General features: G+C 39.7%; 1 protein-coding gene across 1 annotated transcript; it reads right to left on the bottom strand.

Annotated features, from left to right (window-relative positions):
• Positions 1-1,613: 1,613 nt before the first annotated feature.
• On the bottom strand, positions 1,614-11,326 carry anapc5 (anaphase promoting complex subunit 5). The gene is made up of 17 exons (XM_042422369.1): positions 10,811-11,326; positions 10,652-10,731; positions 7,877-7,986; positions 7,517-7,760; positions 7,178-7,244; positions 6,945-7,046; positions 6,656-6,846; positions 6,466-6,547; positions 5,897-5,989; positions 4,616-4,797; positions 4,215-4,350; positions 3,976-4,050; positions 3,688-3,809; positions 3,483-3,590; positions 3,027-3,174; positions 2,684-2,846; positions 1,614-2,564 (listed from the first exon to the last, which is right to left on the bottom strand). Exons 1-17 carry the CDS (start codon positions 11,006-11,008, stop codon positions 2,344-2,346), a joined length of 2,322 nt encoding a protein of 773 aa, XP_042278303.1. The 5' UTR covers positions 11,009-11,326; the 3' UTR covers positions 1,614-2,343.
• Positions 11,327-18,008: the final 6,682 nt, after the last annotated feature.

Genomic DNA, 18,008 nt, shown 5'->3' with positions numbered 1-18,008 from the left:
GCTCCGTGAGGCTGCACAGCGGTGCTTTGAGCTGAATGCAAACACGCTGATGTTTAGCAGGTGTATGTTTACCATGTTCATCATCTTAGTTTACTGTGTTACCATGTTAACACTTCACTACTTCGTTTTGGCAGGTATTTGGTCATAAACCAAGGTATTGAAACATTTTAATTGTGACTTGAAGTCAGGGGATCACCAAAGTCAGATTCATCCTCTAGGGACCATGAATGTTTGTACATTTCACAGAGATCCATTAGTTGTTGAAATATTTCAGTCTGGACCAAAGTGGTGGACCGACCGACCAACAGAGCCACGGTTAGAGCCACAGTGCTAGTGTGGCTAAAAACTGAGAAAAGAACTGGCACAGTGAATGTTTGGTATTGTTGCTTGATTAGACAATTCATAAATCAATCAAAATTGTTGTGAATTAATTATGTGTTGATTGACTAAGTCATTAATGGACTACTAAACAGATTCACAGTGAACAAGACAGTGCACAGACTTTGTGGGTTCAATTACAGTCAAGAGAGATAAACAAAACCTGAGCAGGATTCAGGACCCCTGAAGAGTCTGACCCTGCTTCACTTTCACTGTCCACTGACTTTCACTCAGCAGCATTAAGTAAATATCTCCACTCATGTGTGCTCTGTGAGCAAATGAAAAGCTTACAATCACTAACAGTGCCATATTTCACTGCCTTTGGGTACAAACCTCAATCTCCAAAATGTCAGCCTTTTGTCTTTCTTGACTGTTCAGAGCCGAGACAATCTTCATGTTTAGCAGCTTTTTAGCTGATCTGGTTTGAAGGAGCTTCATAATCCCATTGATGGTAGAATTTTCTCAACGCATATAATTCCTCTTACTTCACTAAAAGTGCTTTGTGACCAGCAACATCAAATTCAAATAAGAAGCTTTCTGGTGTCATTCATCCTGCGTTGATGGATGGATCGCAATTAGGGGTTTGAATCCCACCGCTGTCAGTCATACCTGCAACATTAAGACTCTTTGGTTAAAAGCATAAACCAGACGCCATAAAATTAGTTCTGCACTGTGTTAAACTCACACACATACTTCTATAGTATATCCCATTAAACTTTAGTTTATCCTAATGTGACCTCAATACAAACACTGTGATCTGGCCCGCTTGCTCGACACACAGTTTGTTGTAATCAAGACAAACAAGTGAACACAGGTGCTATTTGGCCCCCTGCCAGAAACCATTTTACAGCGAGCAACAGTCAAACATCTCACTCCTGGGAACATGGTGTATCATGTGATATGAGAGAGTGACATGAAGCCAAACACTGCCCTTAAACTCGGTCAACAGGAACTTTCAGTTGCCGGGACAGATGGATAAAAAAGCAGAGAGGCTTCCTGTCAACAGGCCTTGAAAGCTCTAATCAGACATCACACAAGGACTGACAAAAAAAATCTCATCCTGAAACACTTTGGCAAGCAGCAACTTAAAATACTATTAAAACTACAAGTGTTGCAGCATTGTAAGAGAGCTTTAGATTACCCTAAACAAAATAACCCCACAGATTTATAACTGCAGATATTCCCCTCACAATAATTCCATTTATGTCAGATGAAGTGAAAATTAAATATCCCGCTTCAGATGAAACAAATCATTTATTTTCTTGAAGGAAGTGCTTTAAGTAATGGATTACAGGCCCGTCAGAACATCTAAATGTAATGTTATCACACAAATGGTGTCAGACGTAAGTGGAATACAGATACAGTATCTGCCCTTGTCATTGTCGTTGCAGGTCTATTACATTATAAATGTGATCACGATTTCCTCCTCCAGATTCCTGCTTCATCAGTATTCTCCTGGCGAAATATGAATCATCCAGGCCACTGAAACACATTCATCTTGTAGCTGACTGTGATATTACCCTCATTCATCAAAAAGCGGTGGGTAAATCAGCACCGGCGTGACAGCTCTTGATAAACTTTCGCCGTTTCTAACACCAAACGGTTGGCTTGTATGTCTGACAGACCTGGGCTGCTGCTGTGGTGGAAGCTATTAAGCCGTAAATTATATTTATCAATAGGCCATCATTCAAATCTGTACCTGACCGCCACTAAAGAGACAAAGGATCCATTCTCCACCGACTGGAAACTTCAGCTTACTTATGACTACTGACATAGTCCTGTATTATGATCATCCTGGCACTGCTTGTCAGAGTTCCACAATTGCCTTCACCAAAATATTTAAAAATGAAATCCTTCAGTGCTGACAGAGAGCAGGACAGAGCTTCACCTCCATCTAGTGGTGAGTGACTCAACTCAGCAGTTAGAGGAGGTGTCCTTTTCAGTTTGTAGACGGACAGAGAGAAGTTAGAGTTGCATGGAGACAGGCGGTGCTGGTGATTGGAGCTCCTGGTCCAGCAGGCGGAAGAGCATGGCACTTTTGTTACACTGCGAGGTTTGTCCCAGAGAGTGGTAGAGCTGAGCCTGCAGGTAGTGGACGTCTCGCAGCCGCTCTTTACAGCTCAACTTGGAGAAATAGGCTGCAGCCTCGTTAAGCGTGTCAACAGCCAAAACCGCCACACGCAAATCTGCAGGGAGACAATGAACTGCAGTGTGTAAACAGATACCGATCAGCCATGAGATACCATGAGATAGGGATCAGTATTCAAGAGGGTGGGGGGAGGGGGGGGGTGATTGAGGCTGTTACCTGCTTGCCCTTGTCCATTTGGCTTGAACCCAGCTACTGCCATCTGACAGCGGGCGGTCAGCAGCAGGGCACGGCCTTTGTCCATGACTGCTCCGTGCGCCAGAACAGGCTCGATGGCTTCATGCAGGACACCCAGAGCCTGCTCAGGAACTCCCAACATCAGCTGCAGAAAGGAGAGAACACAAGCATAATAAATGAAGCAAACTGTTCTCGAGGGTTGGTTGCATGCATGCTTTCATTTTGCATATACAGCATTCATACTGGAGATAAAGGCTGAGGTAATTTCTATTTATGGGAGTTGTGGTGGCATTAGAATGAAGTCAGTTTTCCTGTCTTGGCTGACCTGAGTAAAGGCCAGGTGAATGATGGTCTCTGAGGCCAGGGACTGTAGGTGGTGCTGTCTAGCCAGAGCCAGGGCCTGAAGAAGGAGGGGAAGAGCTGTGGAGAAACCAGATGACTCCCAGTGGAGCTCAGCCGTGGAAAGCATAACTCTGTGAAAGACATAAACAGGCAGTGATGAAGATGAGAATAAAAATGTGGCTCAGTCTTGATCCCTTAAAAAAAGAGCTTGTCTTTAGTTGGTGCTTCTGGTGATTCTTAAAATGATGCATAGTTTGAACTTCATGCATTAAATATTTATTTTAGCCTGAAAAAGGATGAGCAAATTCAAGTCAATAATTCAATAAAAAAAGAGAGTACATCGAGTTTAGGTGAGTTCACTCTCCTCTACGCTGCAGGAAAAAGGTAGTCATGGCATCAGTAAATGTGTTATAAAGAAATAAAAGCAGCATCTGTGTACCTGATGACCATCTCTGTACATTTGGTCTTCTCACAGTGCACCTGCAGTCGCTGTAAGATGCTGTATGCTTCAGTGGATCGATTGAGAGCCTTCAGAACTTGAGCTTTCCTGTCAGCAAATACACTGTTACAGCTCCAACACAAATTACATAAGTATGAACAGAAATGAATGAGATTAGAAATGAAAATTTGTGCCTCGGTGTTACCTGTAGAGACCCTCGGTTTTGTTTAAGGCAGAGATAGCTGTGACTAGTGGCTCCGCCAAATGGTATTTCCCTTCATTCATGTGCCTTTCAAACTGGATTTTCAGATCACAAAGCATCCAGAGCTGCGTTGGAGATTAAGAAACAAACACACACACACACACACACACACACACACAAAAGACCCCACTTAATTGCCAATAATATTATTGTGTGTATTTCCATTGCATGAATTAGGCTACATTATAACATACATCAAGAAATAAAGCAATAATGTCTGAGAGAACACACCTTGGCATGCTGTGTGTGAGGAGGAAACTGTTCTTTCAGATGCTGGAGAATCTCTGACACTGCACTGTACAGGCCCTGAAACACAAGCAAAAGTACATGAGGAAAAGAACTCCACCCAGGAGTTTAAAAGAAGACCTGGTCAATATTCATTACCTTCCCGCAAAGCTGGGCCCACTGACTAATGGATATGCAACAGCAGGGCACAAACCAGGCAGACGAGATGAAATCAAATGTGTTACCTGCTCAGCGTGCAGCTCGGCCAGGTGGCAGAGAGCCACGGAGAAGGCCTCTGTGTTGTTCTGCTGGACCCCAAAGTTGACCGGCTCCAGGCTGCTCATGTTGAGAAGCAGCTGGGCCTGCTGCAGAGCCATGGTGCTGCATGAGACACAGGGTGCCACATAAATAACTTATGAGAAGTCATTCTGAGTCATGCATTTTTACACCTTTATTTATATTTTTTATACTCATGAAAAGTTCAGCTATCCAAAATGTTAATCCATGCATACAAACATGAGACATTTCACAGAGCTGATTTAAAGTGAGTGATAGGCAGGTTGTGTGCTGGCATGCAGTTCACCACCATTAACAGTGAACACAACTGACAACTGCATGTCAGGGGTGGCAAGGTGAAGAGCCTGACCTCTTGCCGTACATCCTCCATATGGACGTAGTCTGAGCCAGGCTGATCTCGATCAGCTCCGACAGACTGTGCTTCCAGTGCAGGATGTCTGTGTCCTTCAGCGCATCCATCAGTTTGTGCGCCGTCTTACCCTGTGTCGTCCCCTGCTGGACCAAAGACTGAATGCCCAGAGACGCCAGGTACTACAGCAGAGGGGATTACCAAATCAGTGTGGTGCAGAGGTCACTTTTAGCCAAAAAACATGAATGATGAATGATACACTTTTTTTGTTTCTCCAATAATGTGTGCTGCAAGTCATGTTTATTTTAAAATCTGCATTCCTGTATGTTATTTTATGGAGGAATACTGACTTAAGGGAAAGAAATTCAGCTCAGGACACAACTATTTAATATAAATCAGTGTTTCATTAGAGGTGCTAAAGTGCTGTAGACATATAACATTTATCTTAAACCCACTGTGCAACAGCTCTACAAATAACTAAATAAAGAAGACCTCCTAGTTGAAGTATTTGGGATTGTTTTGGCTCAATGTGCAAAAATTCTAAAAGCAAAAAGCCAGATTGACTTGTTAATTTCCCACTTTTAAACACAAAATCATGTGCTCAGCCCTCAAAATACACATACACATCACTGAAATGTGTTGGTTAGAATTTCTCATTTCAACATTGTTACCCACATGAGCAGCACTGCAACATACAAAGCCAATTACTTCACCACCACTTAATGTACGGCAGTAGTGTAAAGAGAAAAAAAAGGAATGTATTTCCTTTTATTACTGTCAAAATGTTGCAATGTATTAAGAGATGCTTACTGTATTTTAGATAAACGTGTGATACATTCAAATATCTCAGGTATGGTGTCTGAAATAAAAACTAATCTTGTGGTAGATATAGAACAGAAAAGGTAAACTGGTGCAATGAAGCACAATCACAATCATCGTTTTTTCTTGTTTGAAGAGCTACTGTGGTATAAAATTAGACTCTAGACTTTCCTATCTATATCTATATTTACAGCAATACAGCACATTCGATAAATAAAATCAAAGGTTTTAAAAGTCATTCTTACACTTTGTCATTTCAAATACACATTTCTACATGAATTGCACATTTTTGCTCTCACTGCTTTCAGCGTGATTCTGAGGAAATAACCAGTGCAGAATTGGTTTTGATGAGAATTAGTTACTGTTTGACAGCGTCATTTGATAATCCACTTGTAAATTAATGTACCTGCCAAAGCCATTTTAATATAGACGTTCTTATCTCAGAGCTCATGTTGTACTCACTGGCAGGCAGAAATGGGCAGCCATTTTCACTGAATCCTCAGTTAACACAGTGCTGTCAGCTCCCTTCATCTGTTCCAGTGTGTAGAGCCAACTCTGACGTAAGGCACAAAGAGAGAGAAACTAAGACGGACTCGTGATACACTCACACATTATTAACAATCAGTACAGAGCTGCAACGATTAGACGATTAATCGATCGACAGAAAATTAATCGCCAACTATTTTGATAATGGATTAATCGCTTTGAGTCATTTTTTTTTTAAGAAAAAAATACTAAAATTCTCCCATTTCAGATTCTTAAATGTGAATATATTATAGTTTCTTTAGCCTGTTATGATGGTTAACTGAACATCTTTGGGTTGTGGACTGTTGGTCACAACGAAAGAAGACGTTTGAGGACGTCACCTTGGGCTTTGGGAAACAGTGATCAACATTTTTCATCATTTTCTGACATTTTATAGACCAAACTACTAATTAATTAATCGAAAATGTCATGTACAATTGTACAAATTGTACAAACACTGAAGTGAGGTAAAATACTAAAAGTCAAAATGTTTTTCTTTTTTTTACCAGACAATGCTGCAAGCACACATGATCGTTGGACTCCTGGGCGATGCGGATGGCCTCCTGTAGAGCCAGGTCAGCCTGCTGGCTACAGGTACAGAAAATGGAAAACTGCCGTGTAAGTCATGTTTTATACAAACGGTCTTTATGCAGGAACCTGTCCATCTATTTGAAATCCGCCAGCTCTTGTACTCACTAGTGGCCGAAGCGACAATGCAAGCTTGCCAGGTTGAGAGCAGCATAGCGGAGACTTCGGCCGTAGCCTTCGTCCCCGTTGCTCTTCCCCTCATTTCCAGACAAGATGAGGCGGTCGAAATAATGTAAGAGACTGTGGGCGGAGAGGAAGATGTCCTGGACCCTCATGCTGTTCAGGTAGTTTAGGTAATGCTGAAGAGAGAGAGAAAACACCATGAAGGAGATATTCCCCCTTCAATCGTTGATAAACTCATAAAAATGCTGGTGAAAGTTTAGGAGATGGGCCTCACCGCCTCAGCAAAATCTGGATTAAACTTCAGCATGTTGTTGAGCTCTTTCTGCAGTAAAGCAGGCTTTAGAGCTTTGTTCTCATCATTCTTCAGAAGGTAGGCCTGGCGAAAGACAGATTTGACACAGAATGTAGATGACTATTTGTTACCTATCATTTCAAAACTGCTGGTTTGAACAGTAGCTCTAGTCCTGTGATAATGACCTCGCAATTAGCCTCAGATATAGCACTTACCTGTCTTGCAAGAAAGTACTCTGCTTGTTTTTGTGACAGAGGACCTCTGCTTGGTGTGTTGTCATTCCTAAAACAGTACCAAAATAACACAAGAGATTGTGCTGTAAGCAATCATCGTGATCACAATAACATCAACTTGAGCAGCTTTACAATTACAATACTGCATTTGGCTAAATTCCATGTCTAGAGTAGCTTATTTAGACTTTTCCCCACACACACACACACACATTGAGAAATTTGCACAACATAGTGGTTGCAGCAAATTTCAACAAACAATTAAGGCAAGAATTAAATACTCAGGCTTGTCCGTTGAGAGTAAAACACTTAAAATTCACAAACCGAAGCTCTGACTCATGCAGTTGGGTGTCCACTTCCTCTCTCTCTATCCGGTCCCCTACTGTATCCTCAGTGCTGGTGAGGTCCATGTCAGAGTCGTCTGCGACCAGCGCCGGCAAACCCACTGGCCCGTCAGTAGGCTTGGCATAATGACTGTGGTAGTAGTGCTGCAGGGACTTGTACAGCTTGTACACCTGACTGAAGGACAGCTTGTTGTAGGCCAGAAGCATGTGTCTCATAAAAAGACCTGAAACACAAAAGGCGAGACACAGAAAAGAGCAAGTCTGCTTAATGAGAATCATAGTGACATTTCAGGACTTCCGATGAGACATTTAGAGCTGTCAAGTGATGCGAACTACTCACCCACAACACTGGTTTTATAAGCCTCAGAATCAAAAGCAGTGAATGGAGTGGGAAGAGTTGAGAAGAAGTACTCCATGTCTTTCAGCTCTCCGTCTGCCATTTCATGCAGCCTTTAAAAGGAAAAAAAAATAGCCTCAAGAACTAGATACGTAAATATTTTAACTATTATGATTTAATATTGTCTACATATTGTCTGGGACCTTGGTCACTATGTCAGTAGATGTAATATTTTCCTCACCAAAGGCTAAAGTACTATTAAAAAATGGGTTCACAATTTTTCAAGTTTGTCTTCAAGGTATGCCATGCAGGATTTGTCGGTTGGGGTTAGAAAACACCCTTGTTACCGCTGGCAACACAACACAGCAAAAGAAAAGAAAACTTCCTGCAATCAATCATTTGTAAGTTGGTCTTAAAACTCAGTCCGAGGCATCTTAAAACTTTTTCTCGTCTTTACTTTCTGATGAAATCAGACATTTTTAATATTATCTGTAGTTTTTGGCTCTCTCCAGCACTGAACAGGAAGCAGCAAACCGGGTAGTTACTAAGGCAACTCCCACTAAAATAACACTTGCTGGGGTATGATAAGGTTGTCTGACATTGACTGGTGACAGTTATTGGTTTGATTAATGGTTTACAGTCCACTAATGTGTGTTTGTATTGATTACTGATGGTGGCTGATCAGGTTAATTATCAGCTTATTGTACTAAGTTTCTAACGGCAGTATGCAGTAAATGGTTGGCCTTTGCGTGTGTGTTTTTAAACTGCTTTCCTAATTAAATGTGATGTGTTTGATGATATTATTAATGACTCCTTATAAAACTTGAAAGCTCAGCATTCTCGTTGCCCTTTAGCTTCCCTTTTTATAAGTGACATTAACGTTTATTCACCCAGAAAAAAGCTAATATTTCACTGTATGATATGACCTCCTCTTTCTGTCAGTGGCTGTGTGTCTGCAGTGTATTTACTCGTTTTTCAAACATGATTTCAGGCCAGTTGGAGGAGTTAAACCTATGACTTTCTGCCTTTGTATAATTATCCAGGTTGCTGCTGTTTCTACTCTATTTCATGCAGTTTGTGGGGTTTAAAAACAGAAATGCTCCAACATTCAGCAACTGAAAGTGCTGTGTCCAGATAGTTAAAGGTTGTAGGTGGTTTCTGTGGGCAGCTGTATAAACTGTGTGGCTGTTTTAAATGTTGTAAAAATACCTTGTTTTCCCATGCATCCTGGAAAACCTGGAAATTTAAGGCTTTTTTTCAAGCACAGGATGACATCTTTTGAAATGTGATTGTCTTAGTTGATGTGATTTTTATTTGTAAAAGAAATGAAAATTAGTTGATTACAGCGTGTAGTTTCTGTTGTTTCTCTTCACAGTAGTTGTTATTCAGTTATAACTGAATGAATTAATTTACATTTTCTTTTGGCTGGTTTTTCAGAACAAACCACTGCACACACAAAGGCAGCTGTGGCCAAAAGCAGCTTCGGTTTCTGCTTCATTGTTCAACAGTTTTTCTTCAGGATGGGAAATAATCTCAAAATGAATCTAGTTGTAGTCTTGCAAACAGTGACCCTGCAAGATTCCCAGTCTTTGCAAAATCTTATAGTCTGTGACTAAACTCAGTGACTTATGATACATTGTCTTTAGATGTGAGAGGGTGTCAGACTTAAGTCTTTTAAAAGTCTTCTAGTGTATAGTAGGCATAATCCAATGCCTTGGTGATTGGTCCCCACAGCAAACCTCTTGTTCCGCAGGAAACACTGAACGCAGTATGCAAGGGTGAGAGAGAGTGAGAGAGAAAGAGAACAAGAGAGTGAGAGGGTGAGAGAGAGAGAGTGTAGCCATGGTCAAGCGAGCTAAAGAGTGAATGAAGACAGCGGAGCAGTGCTGGCGAGAACAAAGCCGTGAATCAGATAAATAAAATGTTATTTTCTGATTGTTGCACGGCGGTTATGTTCTGAAGCACAAATAAACACACGTACACCTCCACACAACCCTGCGGGAAGGTGCCGCATTGCAGGATTTGGTGTGAATGCAGAGCTTCATCCTGTCCGCTGTGACCTCTCTGCTCTATGTGTGTGTGTAGCTCAGCCCCACCATCAGTCAAACAGACACACAGACCTCCAGCTCTTTATACATCCATGACACAGAGACAGAGAGCAGAGCGGAGCAGAGGAGAGCGATGGAGAAAGTGATGTAACCTGGTTGCTACGCTACAAGTCCTGACCTCACATTTGTGTGCTGTTATTGGCTGGCTATTGCCATAATCATTTCTCCTGTTCATACTAGGCATTAGAAGATCTCCTTATAATGCACTAAATCCACAAGCCTCTTTCCGTGCAAAAATGTTTTTAAAAGCTTAAATAGATATCTTTCAATGTTACAGTCTTTTTAGTACCAAAGTCCCTCTTTTTGTTACTTCCACCACAGCTCAACAGGGAAACACTGTCTGAGGAAACACAAAGAGGGAATTTGATGCTAGAAAAACTAAATGTGGGAGATATCCACTTGATATGACTAACTCAGACTGCTGAAGCCTCATATAAGCTTCAGATACACTTTTAAATGCATTTTTGCACAAAATGACTGTGTGGACACTGTGGATTTTGGCCTCCATCACTTACATTCAAGGTGTATTTGAAGGGGATCTTTCAATAGCCAGTATAAACAGGAGGGATGATTACAACTCTTTAAGTATGTAATATGGAAATATATTATGTCTATCTACAAGATTGCATGCTAGTAAGCAATTAAAGTGTGTTAAAATAAAACAGTATACCTGAGTTTAACAGCATATGCAGTCTGAGGACAACACTCCTCCACAGTCTTCAGGAACTGGCTGAGAGTCAGGTCTGGACCCTGATAACAAGAGACACTCACATGAGACACCAGCTTCAACACACAGGAGTGCAGACTCATTTCGTCTACAAAAACCAACCTGCTGCAGGGGCAGGATGAGTTTGTTGAGTCGTCTTCTTTCTGGCAACGTGACTTTGGACGCGGTCATCTCGTACAGCAGCGCCAGCACGGAGATCTTATACGGACTCACCCAGTCCTTGATGCCGAACACGTTAGCATGGACCACTCCGTTCGTCATCATAGGGTTGAAATACAAACTCTCATGCACACTCGCCATTTTTCAGAGGGTTTACTTAGGCTACGGTGAAGCAAAAACAGACGAATAAGGTTCGTGCTGCACAACATTTAGAAGAGAGAAAGTTCAAAACAGCCGGCAGCAGCGGCTAACACTAGCTTCCTTTAACGTTAGGTACGTTAAGTCCCCTGTAGGAGCCAATAAAACATCAACGACTGGTCTTAGCTAATGTGCAGATCCGGTGTCATACTGCCAGCTTCGGTCTGTTCAGTTTATTTGGTTAATGGTAAACATGTTTATAAAAGTTGCCTCTTTGCTTTCAAACCGCCCTCCTTATGTCCACTTAATAATACGTCACAAAGTCGGGATTTCCACCCGCATTCCGCGAAGACCCGCCCTACTCTGCCTCTGATTGGCTAGTACTCGTTTCCTTCGTTGGTCAGATTGGTTAGATTTAGGCATAGTTCGGAATATCAGGGTCAGAGCCAATCACAGGTAGAGTAGGGCGGGTGTTCGCAGAATACAGGTGGGAAAGACGCCCCCCCAACAGATAAACGTTTTGAAGCGAGGATGAACCATGCGGTCGATACTGCATATGTATTTTAGCCTGTTAAATGCAGTGACGTAAATGATTAGTAAAGTAATTGTGTCTGTCTTAACATGACGGAATTGACAGTTGTCATTTATGTTCAATACTAGGTTTTTATTGCCCTCTTGTGTTTACAGTGTGTAACTACATCTATTCCTAGTATGAAATAAGGCAACTCCAGACATGTTTAAGATGTATATAAAATACTCTACTTTGAATAATAATTTGTGTCTGATATGGTTTTTCCACAAAAAAAAAGTTCAAGTATCTTGTTAAAATCCTTAAAATTGCATCTACCTCTTCTCTCATTAATTGATGAATTATTGTTAATTTCAGCTGGATTGGAGATGTTTTCTACTTCACTATTAAGTCTACTTGTGTAAGTTGCATATTGGACCACACTGGCTTTGTGATCCAGCTTGTAGAGAAACTTTCCTCTTGTGTTTACAGTGTGTAACTACATCTATTCCCAGTATGAAATAAGGCAACTCCAGACATGTTTAAGATGTATATAAAATACTCTACTTTGAATAATAATTTGTGTCTGATATGGTTTTTCCACAAAAAAAAAGTTCAAGTATCTTGTTAAAATCCTTAAAATTGCATCTACCTCTTCTCTCATTAATTGATGAATTATTGTTAATTTCAGCTGGATTGGAGATGTTTTCTACTTCACTATTAAGTCTACTTGTGTAAGTTGCATATTGGACCACACTGGCTTTGTGATCCTGCTTGTAGAGAAACTTTCCTCTTTTAGCAGATGACTGTGAAAACAGCTTTAAAGTGTCAAACTCTGCACATACATCATTCTGTACAGTGAAACTCAAACATTCAACTGTAGGAACAAGAAGAAAAACATATTTTTGAGTGTTCGGTGTATGATGTGAAGACATGTTAATGAGTGTTTTGAAGTTTTTTTTAAGACACATGGCAGAATGTCTGCTGCCAGGAGAACAATTACTCTATAATATGAGTGTACACTGCCTTCCATAACCTTTGTCCACTGTAAGTTTTATTTTGTGTGTTGGTGTTTTCAGTATTAAATTTGGATTGTCATTACATTGGTGCTAGTCAGTTTCTTTGCAGTTACTCAATATGACCATTAGACAGCAGTGTTGACACCCCTAATATCTAACATCAAGGTGGACAAATTATAGCATAGTCATACTTCTGGTGAAAACATTCAAAACAACATTTTTGAAAATAGCCAGAGGTTTGAGGTGGAGGTTCAGTAAACAGTATATGTACCCAAGATTAAAATGCTCTCATGGCAAACTACCAAGTGCCAAGGCAGACACAACAGCATCCAAAACATCCAGTGAGGCGGTTACCACTTTCAAAATGAAACTGTCAAATGATGGATTATTATATCTATATATATTTAGAGAGATTCAACAAATTATGAAGATTCTGCCAAAAAGGGATGTGTCTGAACCTGAATGTAATGATTAATAGTTTATTCCTCTTCAACCTCAGATGAATTTTCCATTTTAAATATTTTTTCTATTTATTTATTCTTTTATTCAGTATATTCAATTTAGTGACAGTCACATCCAAATAAATAATCATCTACACACTTTTTAAAATTAAAATGTCAACACTTGTGACAAGTCTGATGTTAAGTAAATCAATCAAAATAGCAAAGTATTATAATCCAGTGTACTGAAAAGTACACAGATGCACTCAGCTGTCTCCTCTACTGCTCACTGCCTCACAACCTTTTATGTTGTGAATGAAATCAATATTTTATTTTGATCTGCTGAAAATTGCATCATGTAAAATACACTGACTGCCAAATATAGACTTAATGATGTCAAAGTTTTGCCAGGTACGATTTCAATACATTTTACATATACTTACATAAGTGTAGTATTTATCAAATTCCCTACAACCTTTATCATTTCCATAGGCAGATTTAAAGTGCTTTGCAATATGCCATCAGAGTAACATGTTCCCAACATATTACTGAACCGATGTTGTTGTCATTTAGCAGATGGTTATGACAATCCTGAGAGCACTGAAGCAGGCTTACGGCCTCAGATCCGTGCTGGAGAGAGCTCTGTCTGTTTCTTCACACATCCTCCAGCAGTGCGCTGCTGAATGTAGCTCAGCTGGTCTCTGGTCAGCTTTCAGTTAACTAAGATACATACATTAAACACAAAAATCCAAATCCCCAAATGACCTCCCAGCTCAATGTTTATATTTTTGAATATCAATAGTGAAATTCTGTGATTTTGGGACACTATTGCCTACACTAAAAATTACATGTTTTAGTAAAATAGTAGTTCAGTAGAATAAGACTTGATGAAGTGCATGAAAACCTTCACCAGTTTGTTTTCCTACAGAAGATGATGTGTGCTGCTGCTTCTTGCTCATCCAGCTGATGCTGATGCTCCTACTGTGGCACTCATCTGGACCAACAACAACATGCAGGTGCAGCTGTTACCACTACAACTACTAATACTACTACTGCTACAAGAGTTACTGCTTACTACAACAATTGCTGCTACTTCTGCTTGTTTTTTTCCCTTCTCCAGATGAGTGCTGTAACTCTAGAGACTCAGGGGAGAGTCCCAGGTGTCTCTGTGGATCAAGACCCCCCTCCTCCACCTCCTAAAACAGCTTCATGAAGACCTTTGGGACCTCTATCCAGGTAAAATTGAGACAGATCACTGGATCTGTCTGTCTGACTTAACAGCAGACAAAGACATTTTCACTAGAAATTCCCAGTTGAACCTTTGAACCTCAGCGGTATTATGGTCTAATCAGACCTATATAACTCCACTGTGTCTCATTATAATTTCTCATGTGTTTCAGTTACACTGAGGTCTTACAGAGGGCTTTTCTCATAATAACTGGTGAGAATATCCTGGATTATCACTGACATGTCACATGAACCCTGTCTGTTCAATCAGCATTTTGAGTGGGTGGACAAGAAATAATGATTACTAAACGGAGGTGAAAACACCTGCTGATAACACCTTTAAGTTAAAAACATGGCAGGGCTGTGTTTGTCAGCTTGAAATTTGGAAATGTCAAATAATGCTTTAAATCTTTAAATATACTAAAACTTTAATTAAAAAAAACACTACAAGGTTTAATACCGCTTTTTAAGTCCCTGAAATTGAGGTTTGATGATAGGCTGGAGTCTCTCAGTGCTGTCAAGGTAGAAAAAAAAAATTTCAATGGATAAAACATGACTTCATGAAACAAGTATTTTTACATTTTGGCACCTCGCCTGGCACAGCACAATTATTCAATAACTATTATCTTGTAATTCACATACTTTCATGACTCTTCACCTCAGTATATTTTGTTCCTGCAGGCCCACATGCCTTTTAACAAAAACTGAACGCCCTGAGAGACAAACCATAAGACAGGCTACCAGTGGACCGTATAGCAAGCATTGACAGAGTATGATAATATATGATGGATTCATGCTTTTCAAAACAGGAATTGTCTCTTTATGCCTTTAAACCTTCATAAAAGATGTGTAGATAGTAGATAGTAGATAAATTAAAACCTGCATTAACTGATTGTTTGTCTACTTGGTGCAGCAAAAACAAGCTGTAAACACAACACTGACATATTATCAACTTTTAAGCTGACATAGCAAACTTGATAGCAATCACTTCCCTATTTACACATCCAGCAAACACAAGCAACATTAGCATTCATTTGGAGTCGTGTTTCTGGACTCCTGATGAATGTAAATCCAATATTCACTCTTCTTTTAGCTTTGGGCTGGTCTCCACCAACTCCTGTGGGAAATATCTGGCCCTTTAGCTGCTAAATGCTCCACTATGATCAACAGCTTGTCACTAGCTTTGTCTGTCTGTAGTTTGGTGCTGGGCAGGTGGCATTCAGTGGGGTTTTACAGCTTCACTTCATTGATCTGATCCTTTGTTAATATGAAAATATTGATTATAGCAGCTTTAAAGACATTATCAATGATGTACACTGTCCAGGGTGTACATGTATACATTATTTCTAGTTAGTTAGAAAATGTTCTTTGGCTTCACCACATAGCATTAAAACAATACATAAGTGTATAAGTTAGTAATTTTTACAAGTAAATTACGAAACTTGCAACTGCTCATTCATAGTGTAAACTTTTTGCCATGTACAAATGTAAAGCACATCATTTTCAGTTTTTCCTGACCTGTTCCAAATGATGTATAATAAAACTAATGATCTATAAATCTTTAAGTTATTGATTTACTTGTCATTTACAGAGTGGAATTATTCATTTATGCATAGTGTACCATAATACATTGCTCTAACAACAAAGCTCCTTTCTGCAACTGTTGTCTATACATGTATCTCATATTACTCGAACTGTCAATATGATACATACAGGTGACATTAAATTTGGAAACGGATGATGTGCTCTTTTGCAAATTTGACACTAGTTAGTTGTTCACTCATTATGTTCAAGTTTAATTTAAGGAAATGTTTAGATTTGTATGAGACAGTTTACAATTTATATTCATAGGATATTAGTAGAAATGCATGTCCTTTGCCTGCATTTATTTTGTTTCTGATTCTGCTCGTGACTGATTTGAGGTTGGGGGGAAAAAAAAGCATCATGAGCTAGAAATGAGAACTGATTGTGTAAGAACAGTAAATTTGAATAGGATGCAAGATGAAGCATGAAATGTGAAAACACAACACAAGTCTTATCTACGGTATATTGAGCATGTGAATCTATATGACAGAATAATAAGCAACTTTATCCAGAAGATGGCAGTATTGAACTTCCAGCTCATAATGTGTGGTTCAAGAGACTGTACAACAACTGAACCCCCACTCCCACACACACACACACACACACACACACACACACACACACACACACACACACACACACACACCTTGGTTCCCCCTCTCCAGCTCTCCCTCTGTGTCTCCTTCTCGCTGAGGTGCAGTCAGTAGATAGTTCACAATGACACCTGTCAGAGTTGATATTTCTGAAAAGCTTAAATTGACTGTAAATGTGTCTGTCAATATATGAGTCATTGTAAGCTAACAGTACCAACTGTATGACTGCACAGTTTGTAGGATTTGGTAAACAAAGGATCAGAACAAGCAAACGTGTGTGTCGTGTCTCCCAGTTTTGTGAGCAATGCAGGAGTTTTACTTTGACTGCTGATCTATCTATCTATCTATCTATCTATCTATCTATCTACTAACTACCCTCATGCTACTTGTGAGGGCTTCTTTTCTATGTGGTTTGGATAATAAAGGAAAAATAAAACATGAGCAGTTAACTAGGATCAGTATGCACCTTCCATCACAGAGTGTAATTGGACTGGACCCATAATAACACATCATTAAGTTATGGCATTTGAAAGTTTATTCATAACATTCCACATTAGGATTTGCTCTCAATAACAATAAGATATGGCTGAAAATGTCCTTTCAATTTCAAACACAGACTTGATCAATCCCGCAATTTGTTTTCATTGCCTGCTGTCATTTCAGTGGTTGTCACTTTTTTTTAATGGAGGATATTGAATTTTTGAATTGCACTCTTTTCCTGCTTTGAATGGAAACAAATTCATAAAAAATCTAAAATTAGTGGAAAACAAAATTAGGAAGTATAAGCTTCAATTACTGAGTGGGACATCACAAGTGCTTCATCAATACTTTACAGTGGTTTCTCTGGATTTTCCTTAAATGAATAGTTTAGGAAAAACACCTTCTTGCCGGGGAGTTAGATGAGAAGATTGAGATTGAGAGTGATATTGATCTTCATGACTAACTCTCAGCAAGAAAGTGAAGAGGTGTATTTCCCAAAATGTTGAACTATTCCTATGAGGTTTCACATGAAAATGTCAACTTACTAGAGAAAGACACTCATATTTAAAGTACATACAGCAATAAATAGGCACAGTATCAGTACTACAGAGTTGTTCAGTAGCATGCCAAGCTGGACAGATCAAATATTTCTGTGTAATGTCATCTGGTAAGATATCCCTTAACATAATTTAGATGTCACAGCTCCATATTATCTAACTGACACGACAATGCTCTTCACTAGCTTCCGCATCGCTTTTCTCTTTTCATGTCTTTATGTCACCACTGGATTAAAACTTTGTATGTTATCAAAAACGCGGCCACCAAACTGTGTTTCATTTGCACCATTTGCATTTCTACCCCCATTTTTCTGGAGACGCTAAAAGGAAAGTCACTGATACCGCTGCGCCCCCAGCCAATCTTGCGCTACCTTGGAACATGGCCTTATTAATTAACATATTGAACTGCTCCATTTTCAAAAGGTCATTTTGTCTACCCTTCACAATTCAGGGATTTTACATAACATATTCTCACATCAAGTCAGTGATGTCCTTACAGTCTTTGTTTGAAACTGGCAAAACATACACTGTACCCACTGTATTTTCTTCTTTTCAAGCACTTGTGTAACCTTTTATCTAAGCGGGCTTTCATGTT

This window comes from Thunnus maccoyii, chromosome 9 (genome assembly GCF_910596095.1).
Source record: "Thunnus maccoyii chromosome 9, fThuMac1.1, whole genome shotgun sequence".
NCBI classification, from domain to species: domain Eukaryota; kingdom Metazoa; phylum Chordata; class Actinopteri; order Scombriformes; family Scombridae; genus Thunnus; species Thunnus maccoyii.
The sequence above is the reverse complement of the archived record's forward strand: the minus strand, read 5'-3'. Positions and strand labels throughout refer to the sequence as shown.

What these genes read in the sequence shown, in the direction of transcription:
- anapc5 (XM_042422369.1), bottom strand. Translation starts at nt 11,008, where the DNA reads ATGGCGAGTGTGCATGAGAGTTTGTATTTCAACCCTATGATGACGAAC. An exon ending in CTGCATGAGTCAGAGCTTCG is followed by an intron (nt 7,245 to 7,516) that starts GTTTGTGAATTT and finishes GTACTGTTTTAG; the next exon opens with GAATGACAACACACCAAGCA. An exon ending in CTGCCCATTTCTGCCTGCCA is followed by an intron (nt 4,798 to 5,896) that starts GTGAGTACAACA and finishes CCTCTGCTGTAG; the next exon opens with TACCTGGCGTCTCTGGGCAT.